The 27,235-nt window shown below is 48.3% G+C and overlaps 1 protein-coding gene across 7 annotated transcripts in view; it reads left to right on the forward strand.

The window, feature by feature from the left end:
• The window catches only part of RGS12 (regulator of G protein signaling 12), a 97,084-nt gene that overhangs the window by 18,296 nt on the left and 51,553 nt on the right, over positions 1-27,235 (forward strand). For 6 of the 7 annotated variants that reach the window (XM_063107569.1, XM_063107571.1, XM_063107570.1 and 3 more), the window contains exon 3: positions 26,842-26,863. In XM_063107569.1, the coding sequence (XP_062963639.1) occupies positions 26,842-26,863 (22 nt within the window). Of the gene's footprint in view, positions 1-26,407; positions 26,454-26,841; positions 26,864-27,235 lie in introns of those variants that run through there. The other variant, XM_063107576.1, reaches the window with a different exon arrangement.

The raw sequence follows: 27,235 nt of genomic DNA on the forward strand, positions 1-27,235 counted from the left end.
ACTCTGGGGGACAGTGGCCAGGTTGTGAGTGGCCCTGTGGAGAGGCCTGTGTGGCAAGCAGCCAGTGTCTCTGACAGGTCCTAAGCCCACCAAGATGTGGGGCTGCATGGCTGCTCTGTTCCTGCACCTCTGGGCTAGGTGGTCTGTGCCTGGTCCTCCTGACAACTTGGCTGCATGGCGCCCCTTCTGTGGGGGATGTCCCTGGAGGGTGTGGGCATATGGGGCCGGCACTTCCGCATCCTGCTCACGTCCTATGGGTCCAGCCTCTTGCCTCTTTGTGAGGCCTTCCTGTCCCTCATCTTCCACCTGCCTCCTTCTGGGCCCTTGGCCCACCAGCCAGGCCATTTGCCCTGGACTGTGAGTCCTTGTGTATTGCTACCTTGGGCCACTTCTCTTTCCACATAGAGTAGACGACCAGGCACTGTCTCGGGCTCTGGCCGCTGTCTTTCAGGGTGTCCATTTCTGACTCACACTGTCACACTGAACTGACCCTCCTATGTCCGATCTCCTTCATTTCCTCCTCTTTCAGCTGGCGATGAGGAATCCCTGTGTGGCCCTTGGTGTGAGCTGACAGAGTGGTGTGGGGGCCCTGGTGGTGACTGACATGGGTCTAGATGTGCAGCTTCTGTCTTGCAGTGGGTTGCTGTGAGGTTTGGTCTACAACAGGACCAAGCCCACACTCATGACAGACAGTTCATGTCTGGTGACTGAATGTCCCCACCAGGGAACAGTAGCAGCCCATGGGGGCTGCTTTTCCGGTGATGTGAGTTCCCCACTGCCTTTGGCATGGCCTTGCTCCAGACCCTAAACTTCTTGGCTGTGAGCTCTTACTGAGGCTTGCCATCAACTCTATGGTATCTTTCCCACTGCAGATGTCTCTGGTATTACACGTTCTGCCAAGTAGGACAGCCCCAGTAGCAGGGCTGCCTGCCTCTTCCTGCCTGACCCTGCTCAGTGCTGGCAGCCTTCCACGATGCCTGGGGTAGGGATCTGAGTGGCATTCCCAAGTGAGGGACAGTCTGCTTCTGGAACCCAAAGAGGCCTACCAAGAATTGGCTTCTCTCTGTGATGAAGAGTTGTGATTTATAATAATTTGTCCTTTTCCATGGAAGGGATGTCCTGTTCTTAAAAACTTCACTGATGGGCAGACTCCTGAGTCTCCGTAGGGTCTGTCTCCTGCCCTCCGAGGTCTTGTGCCATCGAAGGCTCCCGTGCACTTGCCACTTCTTGCTCATCTGGTCTCATTAGTGAGCCTGCTGCTAAAGCTGTAATGAACCACTGCAATCTTCTGAGGTGAACTAGATCCTATGGGTCCTCTCTAATCCTGCTGTGGCAGAGGATGGAAGGGTTAACGTAGGCCTGGGGCGAGACTGTAAACCCATACTGTTGCCTGACCTGTGTGAATGCAAGGTGCATTTCATATTCTTTCTGATAGGATGGAAAAGAAGACATTCCCAGACAGTGTGTGCATGCCGCGTGCTGGGGGACGTCACTCTGCTCTGGCAAAGGCCCCGCATCTGGCACAGCAGCAGTGATTGGCACTGCTCTTTAGTTAAGTTTGTGGTAGCTCATGGTCATTGCTGTGATCCATCTGGGCTTTGTAGGACCAGACTGGTGTGAATGACAGGGGCCACCACTCTCTCACTTTTTGAAGTCTTTGAGGATGGCACTAACCTGCGCTGCCCCCTGGGTGTGACATTGTTTCTCATTAACTCTCTTGGCTGGGGCTGGGGAAGGAGACAGTTTCAGAGTCGTTTTCTTGGCCTTCCCCACCTCAGTATCTCTTGCCCCCTGGGTCAAGGGGCCAATGCAAGGGTTCTGCCAGCCATCAAATGCATCCATTCCATTTGTACAGTTGGGAACCAGGGAAGTGACCACGGGTGGGGCCGTGGATTTGCTGTGGGCTGGGCTGCGGCCAGGACTCCCTTCATAACCTAGCTCCTGTATTTACCCTCTTTAACAGGGAGGACATGGTGGCACTTTGGATACCCAAGTAGCAATGTCAATTCAGACTCTGAGTTCAACAAAACCAGAAAGGTCTGGCCATTTCCCTTTCCCTAATATACCATTTCCCAAGTAGACAATAGTCCCTGTGGGAAAGACCAGGGAATTTCTATTGATGGCACTTGCCTTGGTGTTATAAGGACCTTCCTAATTGTTTTCTGGCCTCTTCTCTAATCAGTGGCTTCCAGGTTTGAGAAATGGCTTAAGTTTGCAAATTGGTCAAAGGATCATGACTTTATTGGGGTGGCTGCCCTTGGCCTCCTGATTATCCATCCTTGATTTCTTTTAATTGTGTAAATTAAACCATATCTTCTTTGGCTGCCCAGCCAGCGTTCCTCAGGAACACCTCACTTTCTTCCTTTGACATGGAAAACCTGTTGCAGTTCAATGTTAAAGTTATTGGGATTCTAATGGGATTGCATTAAATCTGTAGATTGCTTTGGGTAGTACTGACATCTTAATATTAAGACTTCCAATCCATGAATGTGGGATGTGTTTCCATTTACCTATGTCTTCTTTAATTTCTTTCAGCAATGTTTTATAGTTTGTACTATATAGGTCTTTTACCTCCTTGGTCAATTCCTAACTATTTTATTCTTTTTTATACTATTGTAAATGGAATTGTTTTTGTAATTTCCTTTTCAGATTGTTCATTGTTAGTGTATAGAAATGCAACTTGTTTTTGTGTGTTGACTTTGTATTCTGCTACTTTGCTGAATTTATTTATTAGTTCTAATAGGTTTTTATGGAATCTTTAGGGTTTTCTACACATAAGATCTTACTGTTTGTAAACAGATATAGTTTTACTTCTTCCTTTCCAATTTGGATGCCTTTTCTTTCTTTTTCCTGCCTAATTGCTCTGGCTAGGATCTCCAGTGCTGTGCTGGATAGCAGTGGTGAGAGTGGGCATCCTCGTCTTGTCCCTCATCTTAAAGAAAAAACTTTGAGTCATTTGCCATTGAATGTGATGTTTTCTATGATCTTTTCATATATGGCTTTTGCTATGTTTAGGTAGTTTCTTCCTATTCCTAGTTTGTTGAGTGTTTTTGTCATGAAATGGTGCTGAATTTTGTGAAATGCTTTTTCTGCATCAATTGTGATAATCATGTGGGTTTTTCCCTTCATTCCATTAATGAGGTGTGATTACATTGATTGATTTTCATGTGTTGAACCATTCTTGCATTCCAGGAGTGAATCCCACTTGGTCGTGGTGTATACTCCTTTTAAGATGCTGCTGAATTTGATTTGATAGTATTTTGTTGAGCATTTTTGCATCAGTGTTTATAAGGGATATTGGTCTGTAGTTTTCTTTTCATGTAGTATCTTTGTCTGCCTGTGGTATCAGGGTAGTGCTGGTCTCACAGAGTAGGTTTGGAAGTATTCCCTCCTTTCCAATTTTTTGGAAGAGTTTGAGAAGGATTGGTATTAGTTCTTCTTTAAATGTGTGGTAGCATTCAGTGAAGCCATCAGGTCATTGTTGGAAGATGTTTGATTACCGATTTAGTCTCCCTACTAGTCTGTTCTGATTTGCTATTTCGTCATGATTTAGTCTTGGTGGATTTTGTGTTTCTAGGAATTTGTCCATTTCATCTAGGTTGTACAATTTGTTGGTTTACAATTGTTCATGGTACTCTCTGATAATCTTTTCTGGGATGGCCAGTTAACTCAGTTGGTTATAGCGTGGTGCTGATAATACCAAGGTCCAGGGTTTGATCCCTGTATGGCCAGCTGCCCGAAAGAAAGAAAACGCTTTTTATTTCTGTAGAACTGGTAGTACAGCCCCCATTTTAATTTCTGTTTTGGTAATTTGAGTCCTCTCTCTCTCTCTCTTTTTTTTAATAGTCTATCTAGCTAAAGGTTTGTCAAATCTGTTGATCTTTTCAAAAAAATAACTTTTGGTTTCACTCATTTACTGATTTTTCTCGTTTTTCTATTTTCTATGTCATTGATCTCTGCTACCTTTGGGTTTAGTTTGTCCTTTTTCTAGTTCCTTAAGTTGGAAGATTAGGTTGTTGATTTGAGATCTTTCTTATTTCTTAATGTAAACATTTATAGCTGTAAATTTCCTTCTCAGTAGTGCTTTGGCTGAATCCCATAAGTTTTGGTATGTTGTGTTTACAGTTTCACTTGTCTCTGGTATTTTCTAATTTCATTTGTGATTTCTTCACTGACCCATTGTAGTCAGAGAAGATATTCTGTATGTTATCTGCCTTTTAAATCTATTGAGAATTAATTTGTGGACTAACAACATATGATCTCTTCTGGAAAATGTCCCATGTACACTTGAGAAGAATGTGTATGTTGCTGTTATTGGTAGCGTGTTCTGTATATATCTGTTAGATCTAATGAAGAGATTCTTGAAGAGGGTAAGGCAGGAGGACTTCCTCCAAAACTCATTGTACAGCACCGTAAGACTGTGTAAATGTCGGCACGTGGACCGACAGTGGAGGAGGAGAGAGAGCACAGAAGCTGGTCCAGTGCCCGCAGACGCACGGGCTGTGTGTGCAGCACGCGGGGTGTGGTCTTCTCAGTGAGGCTGGAGCAAGTAAAGGTCTACGTGGAAACAGACAGAGAGAAGGCATCCTGGCTCTCCTTGTGTGGGGATTTGACTATGAGGGCGATAGGAGGAGGCCACAGACACATGTCTTCATGAGGCTGGGGTGGGGAGGCATGTTAAACCAGATACAGAAAGCACTAACCATGAAGGCAAAGACTGATGATTTTGATTAAATGAATATCAGGAACCCACATTCATCAAAACACCATTCCTAGAGAGAACCGGGAGAAGACCCCTGCCATGTGCATGACCCACCAGGCCCACGCATCCTGAGAATGCAGACGCCTCCGTTAGAAAATGACGGACAGCCCGAAAGCAAGGCAGAGATTTGCGTAGGCATTTTACCAAAGGTGTTGTCCCAACGGCAAGTCAGCACGAGAAGTTTTCTAACATGTTAGTCATTGGGGAAGTGCAAATTATAGCCATGGAGAGGTCTGAGCGCCAGGACAGCTAAACAGAAAAAGGCTGACAATGTCGGATGCCGGCATGGGTGTGCAGCACCAGAACCCTTGTGAGCTCCTAGGGGAGTGTTTGACATCACGGGTTACATTTCAAGGTACGGGAGCCTGTGATTCAGTGGTTCCATTCCTGCAATATCCATGATGTGTATCAGAGACACGTACAAGATTTCAAAACAGCATTATTCATAACATTCCTAAGCTGAGGCAATCTTACTGTCCACCAGCAGTGGAGGGATAAATAAATTGTGCTTTATTTACACTGTGGAATGCTCTATGGCTGTGCAAGTTAACGGACTGTGGGTATCTTCACAACACATATAAATATCACAGAAAGGAGGCAGACACGAAAGCAAGCACCTGTATGATTCCATTTATATAAATCTGAAACAGGCAAAACTGTTGAAAACCATGGTTTTTAGGTTGTGTGCTTCAGTGGTAGCACCATAAAGAAAAGCTGGAACCTTGCTAAGTTTTTCATTTGAACTGGGTGGGGGCTATGTGGGCTTCACTTTGAGATAAATCACTAAGCTTTCTACATATTTCTGTTTTGTACTCTTCTCTAAATTTGGGTTACAGTTGATAACAAAAAATAGCAGACGATTGTGTATATTTTTTCTAGACTTGTTGAGCTGCTGGAACATAGGCTTGGAGCCAGCAGCGCAAACGGCCAGGATTGGGTTTTGCAAAGGATCCTGAGAGGAAGATAGGGCCGAGGGCCTGAGCTGCCTGGGGAGGAAATTGAGGAGGAGAGCTGGTGGCAGGTGGTGGGAAGGAGAGAAGGGCCTTACGGTTAGAATACTTGTTGGAGGAGCTCTTGAGGCAGGAGGTGAATGTCAGCCACCATGGGAATTTCAGAGGCGAGTTTTTATTTTGGTTATGACCATGGCAACAGTGACCCTAGAGGGTTGTCCAGGAAGGATGCAGTCAGAGGGAAGTTCTCTGCCCTCTAGGTGTTAAAGTCAGGTGCAGAACAAGAGGTGTGAATCAATGGTCTTAAGTGTTTGTGAAATACCTTCCAGGTACACGGAGGGCCGGAAGAGGAAAGGCGCCTGTGCAGTGGTTCCGAACTGAATGCTTGTAAATGCTTCTCATAGGCCAGGCCCCTGGTGGGACCATGCTGTGTCCTTGCTCAAGACTGAGGCTTAAAAGGGAACAGTGCTCCACCAGTGTGGGAAGGTAAATATTGGGCGACAGGAGCCAGCATGTAGGAGTTCTCCCTCCCTTGTCACCCACTGCGGGCTCTTGACCCACGGGAACCCGGAGCAGCCTGCTGCATGTGTCTGGAGCTGGGCTCGTCCACGTGGGATTCTGTTCGCAGACCTTTCTCTACAAATGCTCCCTTGTTCACATGGTGGTGCAGCGAGTGGGCAGGATGCTGTGACTGAGGTGGAGGAAGTTGGGGGGGGTCCCCAGGCCCCACCTGAGACAGGCAGGAGTGGGTCTGCAGCACCTCCTGGGAGCCCAGGTTGGGGGCATTTTTCCTTAGCTGCCCTAACCAACATATGGGGCCTCAGGTCACGGAGCACACGGGAGTGGGTGGAGAGGGTAGGTGTGGCTAGCAGCTCTCTCCCTCTTCTTACCCCATCCTAAATCCAGTGTCTGCGGGGCAGGAGTACTCCTGCTGAGTTGCACCGCGTGAAAATGGAAAGTGCAGCCAGCAATTACTGTTATTCCCTGCTCTTTGCTCTTGCCCTCACCAGCGAGCTTCAGCTGTTTTCAAGAGCACTAACAATAAAAAGGAATAATTCTAGGTCAAGGCCGGCTTCATGGTTTCTGTTTTTTTGAATTCTGTTTCAATTCTCAGAGTTCCCCAGAGCCCCCTGTATTGCAGTGCACTGACTCCTGGTCAGCAGCCTATGGAGGCTGGCTGGCAGCTCGCTGGCTAGGGACAAGTGGGATGGCGAGTCCACCTGGGAACCCAAGGGCTGCCCCGCTGTGGCAGTGGTGGTAGCACTGGCCTGGGGTGGCTGACTCTGACTCACTCTTCTAGGAGCGTGGGCGAGGTTGGGTGCTGTCCCCGGGTGTGCTGGGACACGCCGACATTCTCAACAGCTTGGGCATTAATTAATGCTGCAAATAGTTTTTATTCATACCTGTCCTGCTTTCAAAAAAAAGGGAAGATTCAAGGCAGCAGAGGTACAAGAGTACTTCAAAAAGTGCATGGAAAGACAGAATTACAAGATAATACGAATCTTTACACGAAGACCCTAAGCCATTAAAACAACAGAAATATAAAAGCTGAATTGTAAAGGGAAAGGGGGTGGGGTAAATTTTCTCTCAAATCCTGGTTGAGGCAAACCATACCTGTTAGTCCTGGCCCCCAGCAGCTGGGCAGGAAGAGAACACAGGAATGGCTGCTGCTTCTGTCTGTCTAGAGGTATCTTCCTGAGAAACATACTGCCTGGCTCCAGGAGCACAGACTGTGCTGATTCATAGTGGTTGAAATGATGGAAAATGGCCTTTTCAGACATTTTACCTAATTTCATATCGAAACATCAAGACTTGCTTTTTTGCTGCTGTTTGTTCTGTTGTGAATACTTTCAGCCACTTGAGCATGCTGGTGCTGGGCTCCGCCCATGCTGCGGGCCGGGCAGCGCTGGGTCTCCTCACTTCCTGCACCCACACATGCCCACGCAGAGGGCCCGTGGTTAATGTCTGAGGTCACATGGCTGCAACAGCACGATGCAAGTCTGTGGAGTCCACAGCCGTTGCCACTGTTGCAGACACAACAAACCCTGCACAGCAGGAACTGTTATTTCTGTTTTGCGGAGTGGTCAACGGAGGCAAGGTGCCAGGCTGAGCAGTTTGTCCAAGGCCAGAAAGAGTGTGAGGGCTGCAGCCGGGACGTTTCCCTGGTAGGCTCCTGGGCATACACTTTCCTGCCGCACCTCCCAGGACACCCTGAGCTCCATGGGGTGGGGCCATGGGTGTTGTCCTTCCAGCCCTCCATCGTCCTGCACGGTTCCTGGTATGGCATGATTGACCCAGGTGAGGTCCTGCTGTCTGGGAACTTGCTGTCCACTTGGGAGAGATGAATAAACAAATAATCAACAGGGAAATGCTAGGCAGGGTGATGGCGGTGGTAAATAAGGCCAAGTGCTGTTCGGGAGCAGCAGGGTTGGCCTTTCTGAGGGGGGGACATTCACACCAGCCCTTGATGCTGAAAGGGAGCCAGCCACATGGTGGTCTTGGGACAAAGTACAACTGCCCAGGAGACAGCTGGCATATCTGAGGGACACAGGGAGGGAGGGCCAGGCTGAGACCTTGGATTTTATTCTAAGACTGATGGGTCTTTGGTTAGATTTACAAGAGGGAGCTGAGGGAGAGTGACTGTCCTTGTGCTCAGCATGGAGGACTTGGGGTCTTTTTGCTTACCTATCATCGCCTGACTTTGTGGGCCCTAACGGGGATGCTGGGGCGAGGTCCACCTGCAGGAGGAGGCTTAGTGTGTAGAAGGGCACTTCTGGAAGCAAGAGGCTGGGCAGGGTCTGCAGACCAGCCAGGAGAGCAGTGCAGGAGGGACACCCAGAGCTCCCACGAAGCAGCTGGGGTCCAAGTAGCCACTACCCGGAGCAGGAGCCCTTGAAATGCAGTTGGGGAGGAAGTGATGATGCTTCCACATGACCAGGAGGGGCCACTGCTGATAGGAGATTGCAGGAGGTGGGAGCCTGGGCTGGAGCCCAGGAGAGAGACTGGGGCAGGGACTAGGCAGAGAGAGACAATCAGGGTCAGGGACGCAATCCATGGCCCCCGGCCAGACCCGCTTCCTGTTCTCATAAATAAAGCTTTGTGGAACACAGGCATGCCCCTGAGGACTGGCTGTCTGCTGTTTCCACTGCAACAGCAGAGTTGAGAGTGTGGTATTGCCCCCAAATGTGCTCTTGGCCCTTCACAGAGGAGCTGGAGCCACAGCAGCGTTTCCGAGCATCTCCAGTGGTCAGTGGTCAGAGACCCTCCTCCAATTCATGCCTCCTATCATCCACTCGCCAAGCCCTGGGCAAGTCTGACACAGCTGTGAGCAGGGGCCTGCCCCATGCCTTGTCCCCCTCGTGGTGGGGGAGATGGAGCCTGCTCCTGAGGCCCCCGGTTGTCTCATCATCTGCTGCTTCCTGTGCTCACCACCTTTTGTTATCTCAAAGCCTTTAGTAGGGCACATGTTCCCATTACCCCCAGACCCAGCCGTGCCCCAAGAATGGGTGGCAGACTTGGGAGTTCTGACCAGGCATTAAGGGGACGTGCCTCCCGTCAAAGGCTGGCATGGGAGAGGAGGCAGTAACTTGTGAGGGGCGCTTGGGGAGGCAGGTGACTGTGAGGAGGCCCAGAATCAAGGAGGAGCTCCTGGGCAGGCCCTGAAGACCCTGTACCACCCATAGCCCCTTCACCTTCACTGGAGCTTTCCAGATGGCCAGGCCTCCTCCTGGCCCTGGGACACACATCACGTGGGCTGTCACTTCTGCCCCGGCTGGCCTCTCTTCTCATTGGAACGTCCTCCATGCCCCTCTTCACCCCACTGTTATGGCTGGACACTTCGCTCACATCCCCAACCCTGTCATTCCCAAGTGCTTCCCAGCTGAGGAGGCAAGGGGCACCCGGAATAAAGGGCCTCTCTGCTTCCTCTAGGTGCTCAACAAGTACTTCCTGTCATCCACCCAGGCGACAGTGTGCCGGGTGCTCCCGGGGCCATAACACCTCACAGGCTCCGCAGCTGGTTCCAGGCTTGCAGGCTCTCTTGTTATGTGCCCTGTGTGGTGGCTTTTGCTTTGCTCTGGAACCCCAGGCAGGCTTGAGTGGGGGGTTGAGGACTCGCCCTGCTGAGGCAGTGCTTTCCACCCCCCACGGTTGTCCAGGCCATGCCTGGGCAGCATCACGTGCTGCTGCTGCCACCTGGCAGCGTTCTTCCTCTCGTGCCGAGACTGGGTGGTGGTCTGTGTTTGTGACGGGCTGTGCTGGGGTTTGCGGGCCAGGGTCTGCACCCAGCCCCACCAGGCATGGAGTACACACATCCATCTGAGCAACAGAGCAGAGGCAGGCTGCTGCTCAGGCCTCCTGAGGCCTCATTATCCACGGCTCCTAGCTCTTTGATAACCTGGCAGATGCTGACCTCTCCTTGCCCAGAGCACGTGCCTCAGGGAGCCAGGAAACGACACAACACGGTGGTGCCCGGGCCCTTGGGAGTCTGCCTGGTGCTCCTCAACCAACAGAGGGTAGGGGAGGGGGTGGGTGAACTCGCCAGCTCCAGAAAAGGACAGGCTCATAGCAAGAGAGGAAGTGGAGAAAGCCTCAAAAAAGACAGAAGAACCTGGAAGGGCCAAGTGTAAGTGGCAGAGTGGCCATGCACAGACCTGAGAGGCCCGAGAATGCTTTTTGGGCCAAAAGCGATAAACCACATGGACAAGGTCAAGTCACGTTTCTTCCTTTTCAGTCCTTGATTGAACATGCTGAGACAGATATTTCTGTCTGAAATGATTAAAATGAAAATAAGTTTGGTACTTTAGTGATAAAGGTCCCGCCACGCACACTCACTGTGCGCCCTATCCACGTGGGTGAGGCCTGCCCTGCGGCCGCTTTAGCTTCCTCATCACTGGTGGCTGCTGCCAGGTTTGGCAAGCCTGTGGGGCCAGGTTCTGATGTCCTCTGCTCTGGCCTGGAGGCCATCATCTCCTTTAAAACTCTGTAAATTAGTACAGGCCCTGGGGTGCCAGGGAGGGAAGCAGCCCGATCACAGAATCCCGGTCAGCTGCTGCTGCAAGAACTGACAGCTATCTTTCCAGAACCCTTTGGCGTGTGTTCTTTGAAAGTGTGTGTGCATCGGGGTGCTCGTGTGTGTGTGTTGAGGGTGAAATTGGACAGGGGGAACAGGGGAGTGGAAGGGAAGATTGCTCACTGGAGGACTAGCTGTAGTACCCTGGGCTCGGCCTGGCCGTGGGCCGCCATCCGTGGCTCTCAGCCAGGTCCCATGTCTTAGCCATGGGCCACTCTTGGGGGGGGGGGGCGCTGTGGCATTGTGGATCTATAGTATATATCTGACAGATAAGGTTTAGCCTAAGGTGACATTGTCCGAGTGTCTGGGGACCTGGTGTGAAAGTGATGGCCCCCCAGATACTCTGTCACACTGCCTGACTGTTGAGCTTGATTTAGACCCTTTGGTGAAGTGGGTGGAGTGATGGGACTTAACAGGTGAGGCCCTGCCAAGGAACAGGGCTTCTGAGGCAAGGCCAGGCTGGAGGACTGACCACAGGTCCTAGTAGCCCAGCCTGGACTTGAGCCACTTGCAGAGCTGAGGACAGGAGTGGAGGAGCAGCAGTTATGCAGGAGAGTTGCGGCTGCCTGGGCCATTCCCACCCCACGCCAGCGTCTGGCAGAGAGCAAGCCCAGCTGGTGTGGGTTGCTCCCATCTGCCTCTCTCCCCCACAAGTCTCAGCACACTAATCCCCAGCCTGGAGTGTGGGCACCTCCACGGTGCTGGTGAGTTGGCGAAGGCGAGTCCCCCCTTCCCTGCTCTTGCTCACGCATTTCATACCTTTATGTGTGTGCAGATCTCTTGAGAAAAGCTGTCTAAGGAAGCTTGAGCTGATGCTGTCTGTGGTCGGTGAGCTTTCACCTTTGCAGGCAACCATCGTACGTTTCTGCATGAGACACGGCCATGTGCCTGGTGCTGCGGATTCTGTTCACTGAATATTCTTGCTGGGAATGCTCATGTTTCTCCCATGGACAAGCAGAAGGCTGGTTCAGCACGTTCCCAGCTGGTGGCCTGACCCCAGACCCAAGGGCCATGGTCCCAGTCCACCGGCCCCTTGCACTGATAAGAAGCTTGCTCAGTTGGCTCCAGCCTGAGCATTCCCAGAGCCCCTTCTGAGGAGACCCTTGATGTCCAATGCTGTAAGGCTTTGGCAGTGAGGACACACTTTGGGGTGAGCGGTTTACCCCTAAATCTCCAGAAAATTAACAGGGAATTTTGCAATGGTGCCTAGGTTCTAGAAACGGTTTTCTTTTACTTTCCTTCTCCCTTTTTAAAGCAAGGACCCATCAAGGTTCACTCACTGTCTGGTTGGTTCAGATGTGAAAAGCAGAGCAGAGCATGGAATACAGATGGCACCAAGAGGGTTTTTCAGGAATAAGCCAGATCCTGTGGCTGGCACTGAGTAAGCTTGCACACATGGAGGCTTATAATAGAATCGTCAGCAACTGTAATTAAGGTTGTGATCTGCATCATGCTGCTAGAAAAACAAATTCTCTGCAGCTGCTGTACTGACTGAGAAATTGCCCCTATCAGCCTAAGTTTTATTCTTCTGATTTGGTAGAGGAAATACTTTAAAAATGATCTCACAGCGTGATTTACGTAACGGCTTTTTTTCTTTGTAAGAGATAATCGAGATAGAGTCTGAATCCCTGGCAGACCACAGCTTGCTGAAGTGTCCTGTCGCTATGGCTACAAAGGGAGCAAAATGGAACGTCACCTGAAATGTCTTTAAACTTTTCTGACACATACAGGCATGCTGCGGCGTTAAATGGCATGTCTTAGATCTGGGTGCCTGGCGTGGTATGGAGCTTTTCTTGTGTTAAGATGAATTTGGGGAAAGGGTCATCAGACGAAACACACATTTGTAATGACCAGCAGGTAAGTTATTCCAGCTGTTTCTTGTCATTTAAACAATTGCTATAAGAAAACTTGGCATCCTGGTTACTGCTTTATCTTCAGCCTGTTTAGTGAATTGTAGCTGTGGAATTTCCAAATGCTTTTAGTATAAACTTTGAAAATGCTTCTCTTGTGTCTGCATCATGGAGCTTGAAGCGAGTGCTGCAGAGGCAGGTGCCGAGGCTGCTGGGCCACAGCACTGACGTCCAGAGCTGGGTTGGTGTCCGGAGTCAGTCACCAGGGTCCAGCCTCAACCACTCGGGAGCCCAAGCTGCCAGGTTTTAAGTCAGCCCTACAGAAAGCATCAAATGTTTTGTTTTTCTTTCCCTTACCATAGTAATTCTAATAGATTTTAAAGATGTGAGTGAATTAATTTTGTTGAAACACTAAATTTCAACTAAATATATTAAAATCTATCATACTCTTTAAATTACTACCTTATATAGCTTACATTTTTTAAAGCGATGAGTTGATTCTCTACATGTACATACATATGTAACAATCGCATTTAATGATTATTGTATCAGCTTATAAAGTTGAACTTACTGTAAAATGTTTTTTAAAAAGGTTTGAGATTAATTAAAAAGAATAATTTTTGTTTTCCTCTTGTGGCTGTGCCACGTTGATGTAAAGGTAAAAATAAATATAAATTATGTACAGAAGATTGTCACTAATTACTGGGTACCAGTTTTAAACTCATTAATTTTTGGTAATTATTTAATCTTAATAGTTTTTCTGCAATATCTAATTAAAATCTCCTGTAGAGAACTGAAGTAGAAGCTGCTAGTTCAGGAGTGACCGGCACGGATGCCCGGTGTAGGAACACGAAACGCATCCGTCCTTTTAGGAAAAGGAGCAAACAGAAACAGGTCTGCTGGACAGGCCGAGAATTAGCCTTGTGGTAGGAGGGTACCTGACACGGTTGTGGAACGATGTGCGTTCTCTTCTTGATTCCATTTTCAACGAGTTTCCCGAGGCATCCGGAGAGCCGCGGGCACCGGCAGCGGCCTCCGGAGGTGGGAGGGGCAGCTTCTTTCCTGGGCGTGGTCGCTGCTCGGCGCCGCCGCCTGTGTGCGCGGAAAGGGCCGTCTCCGGTCGGTCCCGCGTGGAAGGACGCGTTTTAGAGCTGTCCCTAATGCACCGACTAGTCACTTGGCTGTTTGCACATGTACATAGGCAGCACTTTCATTTCAACAGCACCTTAAGGCAAGTTTCAGAAAATTTTGTTCTTTATTGAGTAAAAAGAAATGACACCAGAAATCTGCCTTTGTACTTGCCCGTCTAAAGAATTTGGGTCCCTTTTGAAATTTTTGCAGAAGGTTAGTCTGTCAAGTAAGCGGCTCACGTGAGCGTGATGACCTGCGGTCTGAGCAGCAGGCAGCGGGCGGCCCGCCCTGGGGGCGGCGGGGAGAGGGCGCGCTGGAGAGCGCAGACGTCAGCCGCCGCTTCCCCCAAATGGGCTGTCGCGGCCCGTGCACGCCGCACGTGCCCAGGGAAAGCCCTGCCTGCCGCTGCGCTTCACAAGCCCGCAAGGCCCCTGCGTGTGTGCGGAGGCCCCTTCGTGCTTCCCGGGCCGCGCGGAGGCGCGCTGGGGGACCGGAGGCGGCCGCCGCGTCGTGGTCAGGGACGCAGCCCGAAAGAAGTGCGCGTGGCCACGGGAAAAAGCTCTCGTAGAGCCCGCCCAGCGCCCGCGGCGGCCCGGGGCTGCGCGGGAGGTGCCCTCGGCTGCGGCCCGCCCGCGTCCCGCCGCCCGGCGTGGGTTCTGCGCGCGGGGCTCGTCTGGGGCGCCGGGACGCGCGTCGGGAGCCGCGGCCGCTGGAGCGCCAGGGCAGCACCCTCTGGAGACCGCGCGGGCTCTGTGGCATGTGCGCGTCGCGGGAGAGCCACCGCACAGACGCACGGCCAGCCTTCGGCGCGGGGGCGCGGGGGCGCGGGGGCGCGGGACCCCGGTGGCTGTCGCGGGGTTGCTCTGCATTTGAGTGAGTTTCTCTTTCTCAGCCCACACTGGCGAGCGTCCCCGGTCAGTCCGACCCCGGGTGTGCGGGGCATAAGGCCTCTCTCCACGGGCTCCCCACCTCCGCCGCTGCCCCACCCTGTCGCCCCCCAAACGGGGTGGGACCCTCTGCTTATCTCGCTCGTGCGTTGGGGGCACGGACTGTTTTCTCATATGGTAACGCTCTCACCCCTGGAAGCCGTATAAAAAGACCTCAGCACGTGGGAGGGAAACTATTGGCATTTCTTCTTTCACATCACTGGGAGATTGGCGACCTTGAGCTACAGGCACCTGCCCTACCAGGTAGGAGCTGGGAGGTGGGTCCTGTTTCCTCCTCGCTCTCGGTCCTGCAGAGCGGAGCGGCCACACCCGTGCTGAGACCCCGACCCGGGTCGGAGAGGGAGGGCAGTGACAAGTGGACAGACATTTCAGAGTCAGCTGTCCACACAGACTCAGTGCTGTCAGTGTGCCAGCTGCACGCCCCGCATCAGGGTTCTACGGTGAATTATCTTAGGCTTCGCCAAGGGTAGGAGAGGAATGTCAGCTCTTCAATTATTTGGAAGATGCTGTCCTTGTCGTTTTCGCCCTGATTCGTTTTCTTCTGGTTTACTGAAGGTCAAGCTCCTTGGGACACACACACGCGCCCGGGCACATTTTAAGAAGAGAAGGAGATTTTCCCTGCTGGGTTGGTCGGCCTGTCCCAGGCAGGCTCTGACCCCACCCCGGTCTCTAGCCGCACCCCTCTCTCCAGCTGTCCTGTTTGTCCCTGGGCACATGGAACAGCCCTGTGGTGCTGGCACTGCATGTCTTCCCTGTCTCTTGCATCACAGATTCTTGACAGTCCACAGTGTGGGTCTAGCACGGTGCACCTCTGCTTTGCCTCCACGTAGGCCCTGTCTCCAGTGTCTCTGGTTGAACCTGCTAGTTTGTTAAAATTAAAAAAAAAAAAAGAAACTGTGCATTTGCATGTGTATGTGTGTGTGTGTGCAAGAGCAGAAAAAAAGCTGGTGGCACCTCCTGGTTATCGGCTGGAAACCCTCTCACATGTCCTGGTGCCAGGATCAGCCGGGGTGCAGGCCTATTTGGGGTCCATGGAGTGGTACTTTCCTGTGTCCCAAAGCCTGGGAAACTGTGGCTGTTCTGCGAGGACAGTCATCATGGCTATGGCTGGGCCTGTCCCGGGGACCAGGCCTGGGCAGAGGGTAGCAAGGAAGGCTTGCCAGGGAAAGTGTTCATGAGACTGAACTCAGGTGGGCAAGCCCTAAGTGAGGTCGCAGATGAGATTTGGGGCATAGACAGGGGTGTTCCACTGGAGGGCTGGAGATGCAGACAGAGCACAAAGGGATCAGGCTCCTCCTTGGTGCGGCCAGCCGGGCCCTTGGACTACCACACACCTGGTGACACACACACACATGCACACACTTAGACATGCAGCGTGGATGCCAAGTCCAAGAACAGCATAGACCCTGGGATGTATTTCATATTTCTCTTTCTTGTTCTGTTCCACTTTCATCTTTTAACAAATGCTGGTCACGACTGGGTCTGAAGACTGTGTTAGCAGAGCAGGGAGCAGGCCCGAGCTCAGGAGTGCAAGGAGCAGGTGCCCCTGTCCCCAGGCGAAGGAGATGGGTATCCAAGGCAGGTCATCAGCTCCTGGAGGGTCACAGGGGTGGCAGAGTCCTGTGTGCCACCAGTGTAGCCCTTGGCCTGGACACCCCAAGCCCTGCCCCTCAGAGGTCTGCAGTACCCTGCATGGATCCTGCTCTCCCTACAGTGGGTCCAGCAAGGAACTGTCTTATAAACGGTAAAGTTTTGAATGGTAAGATAAATATATATTAGATGTGATTGGATTGTTAAATTCTTAATGTTTTTAAAATTAAATTATTTGTATTTCTTCACTTAGTATGCAGAACGTTTAATACATTTGAGCAACTTACAGGCCTCTGGTCTTTTATTTAGGAATATTATGTTATTGTTTAATATTTTCTATGTCCAAGGTAGGAAACTTTGTCAGTGGCTCAAAATGAAAAGTTTATGCTACTGTATATAATTGTATGCCAATGTAGTTTGGAAGTTATTTTTTGTAATAATTCCTTTTGTTTAATGTTACTCACCCAGTCAACCCTGACAAAGATTAGATTCATCATATAACATTCTATAAAAATTATTTAAAACTTTCAAAAACATTAATTCAAAATAAAATATACATGGAAGATGTGTAGTTCAGACAGTTTTCTTGCCCAGGATAAATTCAAATTAATTTCCACTGAACTATCAAGTTTAAGAGACTGACTCCAAGAAATGAAGATTGTTTGAACTTAAATTACTTATCTAAAATAATTTGTTTCTTTAAAACAGAAATATATTTAGTGTAAAATTCCAATCTTGGAGGCATGTTATAGAAATTTTTAGAGCTGTTTAATTATGGTATGTGTTTAAATTGTAAGTACAGAAAAATGCCAGTGACTGGGACCTTTTTTCACTGGTGGCTTTGTTTTTGTGGCTGCCCTTTTTTGGTAAGTATAACAAGTAGATATGGAAATTTGGGAAGAATTCAAGATAGGCTAACAAAAACAAGTTATTAATACAAATAGTACTGGGTCTCAGAGTAAATGTTAGGAAAATGTTATGTTTTAATTTATAAAAAATCTTATAGTGGTTCAAGTATGCCATGAAAGTTGGCAATGCCTAACTTTAAAAGTCATGTTGAGAAATTCGATCCTTATCTTATACCTTAGACAAAAATCAACTCGAAATGGATTAAAGACTGAACTGTAAGATGGAAACCATAAATCTCCTAGAAGGAAACATAGTGGAAAAGCTCAATTATGTTGGTCCTGGTGGTGACGTTCTGGGACACAACAAAAGTGAAAAGATACAATGGGATTACATCAAATGAAAAGTTTCTGCGTGGCAGAGGAGACCCCAGAATGAGAGACAGCCTGTGGGTGTGAGAAATACTTGCAAACCATATATCCACTTAGGGGTTAATATCCAAAATATATTAGAAACTCATATAACTCAATAGCAAAAAAACAAATAATCCGACTAAAAAATGGCCGAGTAGACATTTTTCAGAGAAGACATACAAATGGCCAACAGGTCTATGAAAAGGTGCTCCACATGGCCAATGATCAGACAAATGCAGTCAGAACCAGGATGAGGTGTCCCCTTTCCCCTGTTGGCATGGCTGTTATCAAAAAGATAAATTGTAACAAGCGTTGGTGAGGATGTGGAGAAAAGGAAGTCCTGCACACTGTTGGTGGGCATGTAAATTAGGGTAGCCGTTCTGGAAAACGGTATGGAGGTTCCCTGAAAAATTAAATATGGAACTACCATGTGATCCAGTGATCCCGCTTCTGGTATACATCCGAAAGGAAATGAAGTCAGCATCTCTACGAGCTGGCTACGCGCTGTGTTTGTTCAAGCATTATTTGCAATAGTCGAGATATGGGAACAATCTAAGTGTCTGTTGACAGATGAATGGATAAAGAAAATGTGATGTGTATATTTATATATACAAGAGAATATGGTTCTCCCTTAAAAAAGAAGGAAATCCTGTCATTTGCAACAACATGGATGAATCTGGAGCGCATTATGTTAAGTGAAATAGGCCAGACACAAAAAGACGAATACGACATGATCTCCCTTATATGTGGAAACATCAGATTTAGAGAAGTGCAGAGTAGAAGAGTGGCTCCAGAGGCTGGCTGTGTCGTGGGGGAAACGGGGGGCTGTGGTTGAAGGGTGCATGGTTTCAGTTAAGGATGAATCGTTCTTGAGATCTAATGTACAGCATGGTGACTATAGTTAATAATACTGTAATGTGCAGATGAAATTTTCTAAGTAGATTTTCATCACACAAAGAAAACTGATAGGATTGTGTTAATCATATTATAGCATATATGTATATCAGAATATCACATTGTACACCTAAAATATATTCAATTTTTATTCATCAAAAAAAAAAAATTCATAACCCCATCATCCAAGGGCAGTTGACAGCTGTTACCTTTTGATGTTGTTCCTCTGTGGATAGTTATGTCTTTTCAGTATTTGAAAGTGTTTTATATTTCACATATTTTAAAAATCTTTTACAAAAATTTTACATATTTGTGCTCAAAATATAGAAGTCATTTTGCATTTTTTTCCAGTTATATTGATGACATAACTTAAAATTTCTCATCAGAGATAGAATGTAACTCTTTCAAGTTAAAAATGGAACCACAAGGTGTTCCCTGCCCCCTGGGGCCATGAGGCAGGGCCTTCAGTTATTCTGGTGCCACCTCATGTTGCTCCTGAACACAGGCGAGTCCAGTCGTGGTCCTGATAATTAATAGAAGAGTGACGTGAACCAGCATGTGCTAACCCATTGTGTGAATGATCTCTCGGTTCCCGCAGCCATCACAGGAGATGTATGTTATGGGAATCACATTTAAAAAGAAAATTGTCAAGTTGAACTGCTGTTAGTCTTACTTGTTTGTGAATGATGTTCTTTGGGAATTATCTGTGGTGATTTCTGAATCTTTGCCATCTTGGACTGCTTCCTTCTCTGTCAGCCAGGATGTGCTTGAAAAAATGCAAACCAGGCTCTGAGGGTAATTTGGTCAGAATAGGGCATGTCATTAATCTCAAGGCAAACAAATGATTTGGAAGTTACCTGCTTCTTCCATTCCCTCCCCTGTGGTCAGAAGGTTGCCTCATCCCCACCATCACCTGCCCCTGCCCCCTGTACACACACCTCCCTCTAGCTCTGGTCCTGCCCCTGCCTGCACCTGTGGCCTGCAGCAGTGCCCAGTGCCTCACCTGCTTTACTTCTTACCACCTTTAGTTACTTGTGCTTTTGAGGTCTTATTCATAAAGTCTTTGCCCAGTTCAACTTTCTGAATTGTTTCTCCTATGTTTTCTTTTAGTAACTTCATGGTTTCGGTCTTATACCCAAGTCTTTAATCTATTTTGAGTTGATTTTGGTATATGGCAAGAGGTACAGGTCTAGTTTCATTCTTCTACATATAGGAGTCCAATTTTCCTGGCACCATTTATTGAAGAGGCAGTCTTTTTCCCAATGTAGATTCTTGTTGCCTTTGTCAAAGATCAGTTGGCTGTAGGTATGTGGGTTGGTTTCTGGGTTTTCTATTCTGTTCCATTGGTCCAAGTGTCTGTTTTTATGCCAAATGGGATTATATCAAACTACAAAGCTTCTGCACAGCAAAGGAAACAACAGAGTTGAAAAAGAAAACCTACAGAATGGGAGAAAATATTTGCAAACTATACACCTGACAAGGGATTAATATCCAGAATATATAAGGAACTCAAACAACTTCACAGTAAAAAACCAAATATTCCAATTAAAAAATGAGCAAAGGAATTGAATAGACGTTTTTCAAAGGAAGATATACAAATGGCCAACAGGTACATGAAAAAATGTTCAACATCACTAATCATTCGAGAAATGCAAATCAAAATCACATTGAGATATCATCTCATGCCAGTTAGACTGGCCAGTATTAAAAAGACCGAGAGGGCCAGCCTGTGGCTCACTTGGGAGAGTGTGGTGCTGATAACACCAAGGCCACGGGTTCGGATCCCATATAGGGATGGCTGGTTGGCTCACTTGGGAGGGTGTGGTGCTGACAACACCAGGTCAAGGGTTGAGATCCCCTTACTGGTCATCTTAAAAAAAAAAAAAAAAAGACAGAATAACAAGTGCTGGTGAGGATGTGGAGAAAGGGGGAACCCTCCTACCTACACTGTTGGTGGGACTGTAAATTAGTGCAGCCATTATGGAAAACAGTATGGAGGTTCCTCAAACAACTACAGACAGAACTACCGTACGATCCAGCAATCCCACTGCTGGGTATATACCCAGAGGAATGGAAATCTTCATGTTGAAGGGATACCTGCACCCCCATGTTCATGGCAGCTCTGTTTACAATAGCCAAAATATGGAACCAACATAAATGTCCATCAACAGATGACTGGATAAGGAAACTGTGGCATATATACACAATGGAATACTACTCAGCCATAAAAAGAATGAAATTCTGCCATTTGCAGCAACATGGATGAGCTTGGAGAAAATTATGTTAAGCGAAATAAGCCAGACACTGAAAGAGAAATACCACATGTTCTCACTCATAAGTGGGTGCTAAGAAAGAAGGAAAGAAAAAGAAAGAAAAGACCACAATATCACATTGATCTTTCAGAAGGAGAGAACAAACCTATGGTTACTAGAGGTTGGACAGGGGAGAGAGAGGGGGGAGAGGAGAGATTAGGTAAGGGGCATAGAGAATAATTACGATTTGTAGTAGTTAACGTGCAAATAATATTGATTGGATCAACACATGTTGTACACAGGTGATGGTAGTCAACGTTGTACCCCCCAAATACATATAATCGATCATGCTTCAATTAAAAAAAAATTCTTCCCTCCTGTGAGAGCAAAGCCCCTCAGAGAGAGGCTCCTCAGCTGCTGTGTCGTGTCCTTGTCAAAGGGCGAGGAGCTGGCAGCTGACGAGGGAGGTGAGGCTCTGTCACCCTCGGGTGTGTTCCTATAAATAGATGTCAGACATTAACAAAAGTAATTTTATTAATGGTCATTATAAATTGTTTCTTTGCGAATTAAGTAATCTCGTCCGGAAACGTTGTCACCTGTTTCTCTGTAAGTATGTAAACTTGGAGTGTGGTGGTTTTTATGTCCAGGCAGTGTTAAACTATGTTCCTGTTGGTCTTTACTTCTCGGTTGATGTTTGGTTGGGATATAAACAGTTGTCAGGGTAAAAAGTGGTGAGCAGAGAAGATGGAAAACCGTGAGTGAAAAGGGCTGTGTGATGAGTTTTCACGTGATCTGCTTCATGTTAATATGCGTTAGGAGCAATTCCAGTGGGAATCACCTTTCATCAAGCATTTATATGCAGAATGTAGGGGCCTTGAGAAGAAATGTGCTGGGTGGGGGTTGTTTGTGACCTTCCAGTCCTTACTGGCCCCCCAGGTGAACCCTCAGAGCACAGAGCCCACCAGCCCGTGGGTCCCCAGATGCTTGCAGCTTTGTTTAGAGTTTGGGTTAGGACTTCAGGAAATAGGACTGGGCACAGACTTCATGAATACGACCCCAAAAGCACGGGCAACCAAAGGAAAAATAAACAAATGGGATTATATCAAACTAAAAAGCTTCTGCACAGCAAAAGAAACAATTAACAGAGTTAAAAGACAACCAACAGAGTGGGAGAAAATATTTGCAAAATATACATCTGACAAAGGATTAATATCCAGAATATATAAGGAACTCAAACAACTTTACAAGAAGAAAACAAGCAACCCAATTAAAAAATGGGCAAAAGAGCTAAGTAGGCATTTCTCTAAGGAAGATATACAAATGGCCAACAGACATATGAAAAAATGCTCAACATCACTCAGCATCCGGGAAATGCAAATCAAAACCACATTGAGATACCATCTAACCCCAGTTAGGATGGCTAAAATCCAAAAGACTCTGAACGATAAATGCTGGCGAGGTTGCGGAGAAAAAGGAACTCTCATACATTGCTGGTGGGACTGCAAAATGGTGCAGCCTCTATGGAAAATGGTATGGAGGTTCCTCAAACAATTGCAGATAGATCTACCATATGACCCAGCTATCCCACTGTTGGGAATATACCCAGAGGAATGGAAATCATCAAGTCGAAGGTATACCTGTTCCCCAGTGTTCATCACAGCACTCTTTACAATAGCCAAGAGTTGGAACCAGCCCAAATGTCCATCATCAGATGAGTGGATACGGAAAATGTGGTACATCTACACAGTGGAATACTACTCAGCTATAAAAACGAATGAAATACTGCCATTTGCAACAACATGGATGGACCTTGAGAGAATTATATTAAGTGAAACAAGTCAGGCACAGAAAGAGAAATACCACATGTTCTCACTGATTGGTGGGAGCTAAAAATTAATATATAAATTCACACACACACACACACACACACACACACACACACACACACACACACACACACACACACACACACACACACACACACACACACACACAAACCGGGGGGGGGGAAGAAGATATAACAACCACAACTACTTGAAGTTGATACGACAAGCAAACAGAAAGGACATTGTTGTGGGGGAGGGGGGGAGGGAGAAGGGAGGGAGGTTTTGGTGATGAGGAGCAATAATCAGCCACAATGTATATCGACAAAATAAAACTTAAAAAAAAAAAAAAAAAAGTTTCAATCACAAATAAAAAAATAAATAAAGATACTGAGAAATTGCTATATGGAAAAAAAAAAAAAAAAGTTTGGGTTAGGAAAGTGTGTTTTTGGAACAGCTACCCGAACTGGCAGCGGGGATGGAAATACCAGAGTCCCCTTATCCGAGGTTGTGCTCTCCTAAGTTTCAGGTACCCAGGGTCAAGTACTGCCTGCAAGTGTTCCAGAGATAAACATTCACGTAGATCTTATTCTAGTGTATTGTTATAATTGTTGTTTTTTCTAGTTGTTGCTGTTAATCTCTCACTATGCCTAATTCATAAATTAAACTTTTTCACAGGTATTTATGTGTAGGAAAACATCATATATATGAGATCCTGTGCTCTCCGTGGTTTCAGGCATCCACTGGGGGTCTTGGAATGTGCTCCCTGTGGACAAGGGGAGACTGCTGTAGTCACTTGAGGCAATGGCTCAGAGACTTTGAGTCCCTCTTGGAAATTGCTGGATAATAGAGACACAGATGGAACCCCTGGGGAGCCTCTTAACTCAGAGTCTGGGTCATGGGCCTCTTCCTGGTGGTGTCCTCAAGAAGTTCCCGGGATGGCCTGTGGGGCAAGCTCTTTCCAGGCGGCTGTGTGACTACGTGCTGCCCAGGCCGTCTCTGTTCGCCCTGCTGTTTTCTGTGCCCTGTCTCTGAGCCTCAAGCAGTGGGTTTCTTGGTTCTGTCTTCTAATTTCCAAATTCTCTCCACCCTCTAATCTCGGTGTCACTCCTCTGTGGGGTCTTCAACATCTGTGTTTCTCACTGCCAGACATTCCATACAGTAAGTTTTCAAATCCGCCGCCTTACTTCCTCTTTTTTCCCAACTTTTACTGCTGTACGATTTCATAGACAGTCACTTGACATTCCGTATCACACCTTCCCTGTGTCTGAGAGTCTGTCACTTGTTGTCTCCACTGACTCTTACTTTGGGTGGTTTCCCTTGAGTTTTTGCTGGTGAGCTCATATTTGGGTGGGCTCGCTTTTTGGAGCTCCTGAGGGCCTCAGTTGGGCACTTTCTTCCAGAAGGATTTGTGATTGCTGTTGCCTGGAGGTGGGGCACTTGGCCCCTGGACGGCGCCATCCCCTTGGAGGCCTCGGCTGGACTGGAGGGTGTCAGGTCGGGGATGGCACACTGTGGCCGAGGCGGCCTGGGTTCCTGGCTCTGGCAGCCTTGGCATTTGCTGGCTGCTCACGGTTCCCTTCCCTTCTTGTCTCTTTCAGGGACTCCCCTTACGATCATGGAGCAGCTGTATGTTAAAAAGCGTGTTTGACTCTGTATTGTCTTTTTTCCATATATATTTTCTGTAAGTCTAAAACTGAAAAATTAAGTTTACTTTAAGAAAAGCGTGCTGTGGAACTTTACCTGGATCCAGCAGTACTGCCCTGAAGGGCCTCCCAGAGCCTCTGTCCAGCAGCCCTGCCCGTTTGCCCCTCAGCCGCGCCCTCCTCAGATGGGTATGGCTCTGTCCCTCTCCCCACCTTCTTCAGCCTCGTGGTGCACCACACACTCAATGGCCACCTTCTCCTTAGTTCTCTCTTTGGCTTCTGGGACACCCCCTCTTCCGGGTCTTGAGTTTAGTTTGTTTGGGGTGTAAATGCTGCATCGTAGAGACCTTCTGGTGCACTTTGTTCTGTCTGCCGCACTCTGAGATTGTAGTTTCAATTATGAGTATGCCGTGAAGTGAGCCCTCCTTCATACTTCTGAAGTTTGCATTTTGTGATTTATTTTTCCGACCTTATTACGGGCAGTATATTTGATTTTGTTTATGGCCTTGCAGATTTACCTCTCATAATCTCAAGGGAATAATTTGCTTTTATTTAGCTTTTTAACAAGGTCGTAGATGATTTATTGTGGGTGTGGAAAGAATAGCAGCTTTCCAAGGTGTGTTTATGGCGCCTGCGAAGGAGACCCATGCCTCAGCTTCTGCAATAAAAATCAGAGCCTTGCGGGTGCGGTCTCCTGGCCAGGCGCTGGCTTGCTAGCCGTCTGCTCTTTCACTTCCCGTCTGACAAGATGAGAGTGAAAAGTGGACGCACAGCTGTGCACGTTTTTACTATTGGAAAATGTGTCAAGGTGCCAGGCTACTCTGAAACTGGGTTTTTATGTTTCTGGACTCAGGACCCATGGTGGTTTGAAACTGACTGTTTGTCTGGGCGGAGAAGGATGGTCACTTAGGTGGGCTCTCTCAGTCCTGCAGGTGTGAGTCAGCCAGGTGAGGGCTGAAGCGGGGCTCCATGACAACACCAAGTCTGCTTGGAATGCAGAGGGTCACTGTCTTCCGTGGCGGGCGGGGGCCAGGGTTTGCGGCCCTGGTGCTGGGGGGTGGATGGTCACACTGGAAGTACAAAATACCAGTTTATATGTGTCACTTGTTTTAAAATTTGAATTGCATATGTATCCTTTTGCTCCTTGGGGTGGAGGGTGGATGGTGCCTCCATGGCAGTAGGCAAGGGAGGCTTTAGCTGGAAGTCCTGGCTCCTCCTTTCCTTGGTCACCTCCCCCTCAGCCTTGCTTATTTGGATTTTGGTCTTAACCCCTAATGACTTCCAATTTTGGGGGATGGCCTGGGATTTAGGAGGAGGCGTTGGTTGTAGCCTCACGCTGAAGAGGCACAGCTCTGCTTTGTGAACCAGGTTGTCTGGTTATGGTGCTGTCCCCTGGCAGCCTGTGCCTATGGCACAGAGAGAGGATATGAGGGCGAGCCCTTCCTGGGCCTGGGAGGCCTCGGTGAGGATCAGGTCCTGGGGAGACAGGTCCTGGGGTACGAGCCCTGGGAGGCTTCCCCATAGCCAACCAGAAGCAGAAGATTCGTTCTTACTTACGACATCATGGTCCTGTGCTGTGGACATCAGTCACCTGCTTGTCCGGCACAGCTGCTTGCGGGGCTTTTACCTGTGCAGTCTCTCAGGTCTGCCACACACCTGCTCTCAGAGCAGGGGCCTATGTGGGGGCCAGCATGCCTGAGCAAAGGCGTAGGTCCCTTGGCCCCTCACCTGCCCCCCAGCCCCTCAGCTTCCCCCACCCCCCTGGCCTGTGCTCCCTGGATGCCTGCACATCCCAGCTCCTTCTCTGGATTCCCCTCCCTCCTGGCCTCAGTCCCGGGGCTATCACCATATCCCCAACTGACTGCCTTGGAACTGGCGTCCCTGATGGGTTCAAGTGCCCCCCAGATAGTCTTTCCCAGACACTTCTAACGCACGATTCCCCTTAAGGAACTACCTGTGGCTTTTTTTTATTCTGCTTGTCCATGTCAGCAAAGCTGCAAGCTCCCCAGCCTCCTCCTCACCACCAGCCTGCCTTCCGGAACCACCTGCGTCTCTGCTGCAGGGCTTGTCTGTTCTTGTCCCTGTGCCTTAGACCAGCCACCTCATCTCCTTCAGCCTCTTGTGCTCTTCCAGGCTTCCCCCTGGAAGCTTCTCCCTGACCTGTTTCTTGTGGCTGCTCCTCCACCACCTGGGTGGGCAGGTGTGGAGTCCAGATCTGGGTCCAGGCTTGACTCCCTCTCTGCCATCACCTCAGGGTCATCTGGCTTCTCTGGGCCTGGTGAGTGCTGAGGCCTGTGCGTGATCGCCTCCTCCTGGATGTGGTGTGTCACATGCAGAGTGGGAGACATCTGCTCATCCTGAAGTTTATGAATTTGTTTTCATTGAGGCTGTTACTAAGACTGTGATGTCAGACATGCTGGGATTTGTTCTTTTCAAATGAAAATGACGATGACTTCCTCATGGGTGTCACCCAGTCTGGGTGGAGCTTGCCCGGGCATTGGGGCCACGGCGCCTACCTCACTGCCCGTCCGGCTGTCCTCAGACACCTGCACCTGGATGGCATCTCTTAAGAGCCTTCCCAAGTGCCTTCCCATTTTGTCCCGTCCGTCTTCCTGAGTTTTGTCATGAGGCTTAATTAACTCATGTCTCTCTCTCTTTTCTTTCAGTCTGCAACTGTGTCTGATGGTGGTAAGTCACAATTTCTGATGTATATTTTTAATGTTTTAAATGAAGTTTTTGATTGTGAAAATGTATTTGCCATTTGATGCACTCAAAAAAGATGTTTCTTTGCCTTTTCCTATCCTCTTGTGGGAGGGTTTTAGTTGGAGATAACTTGGGGGGAGCTCCCTGGTGGCTGCAACGTGTGCTTTGGAGTCTGTTCGTTGCAGAGAGATTTTATGAACCTACACTTCGGAGTGACAGAGTGTCTGTGTGTCCAGGTGCGGCAGTGTGCTTGGGCCGCAGCACATCCTGTGGTGTGTGACAAGTTAAAGCATGTTTCTGCTATTCCTGTGTTGTATAACCAGCTTTTAAACCAGCAAGTTCAGATTTCAAAGCACT

Source organism: Cynocephalus volans, chromosome 9, assembly GCF_027409185.1.
Source record: "Cynocephalus volans isolate mCynVol1 chromosome 9, mCynVol1.pri, whole genome shotgun sequence".
Taxonomy (NCBI): domain Eukaryota; kingdom Metazoa; phylum Chordata; class Mammalia; order Dermoptera; family Cynocephalidae; genus Cynocephalus; species Cynocephalus volans.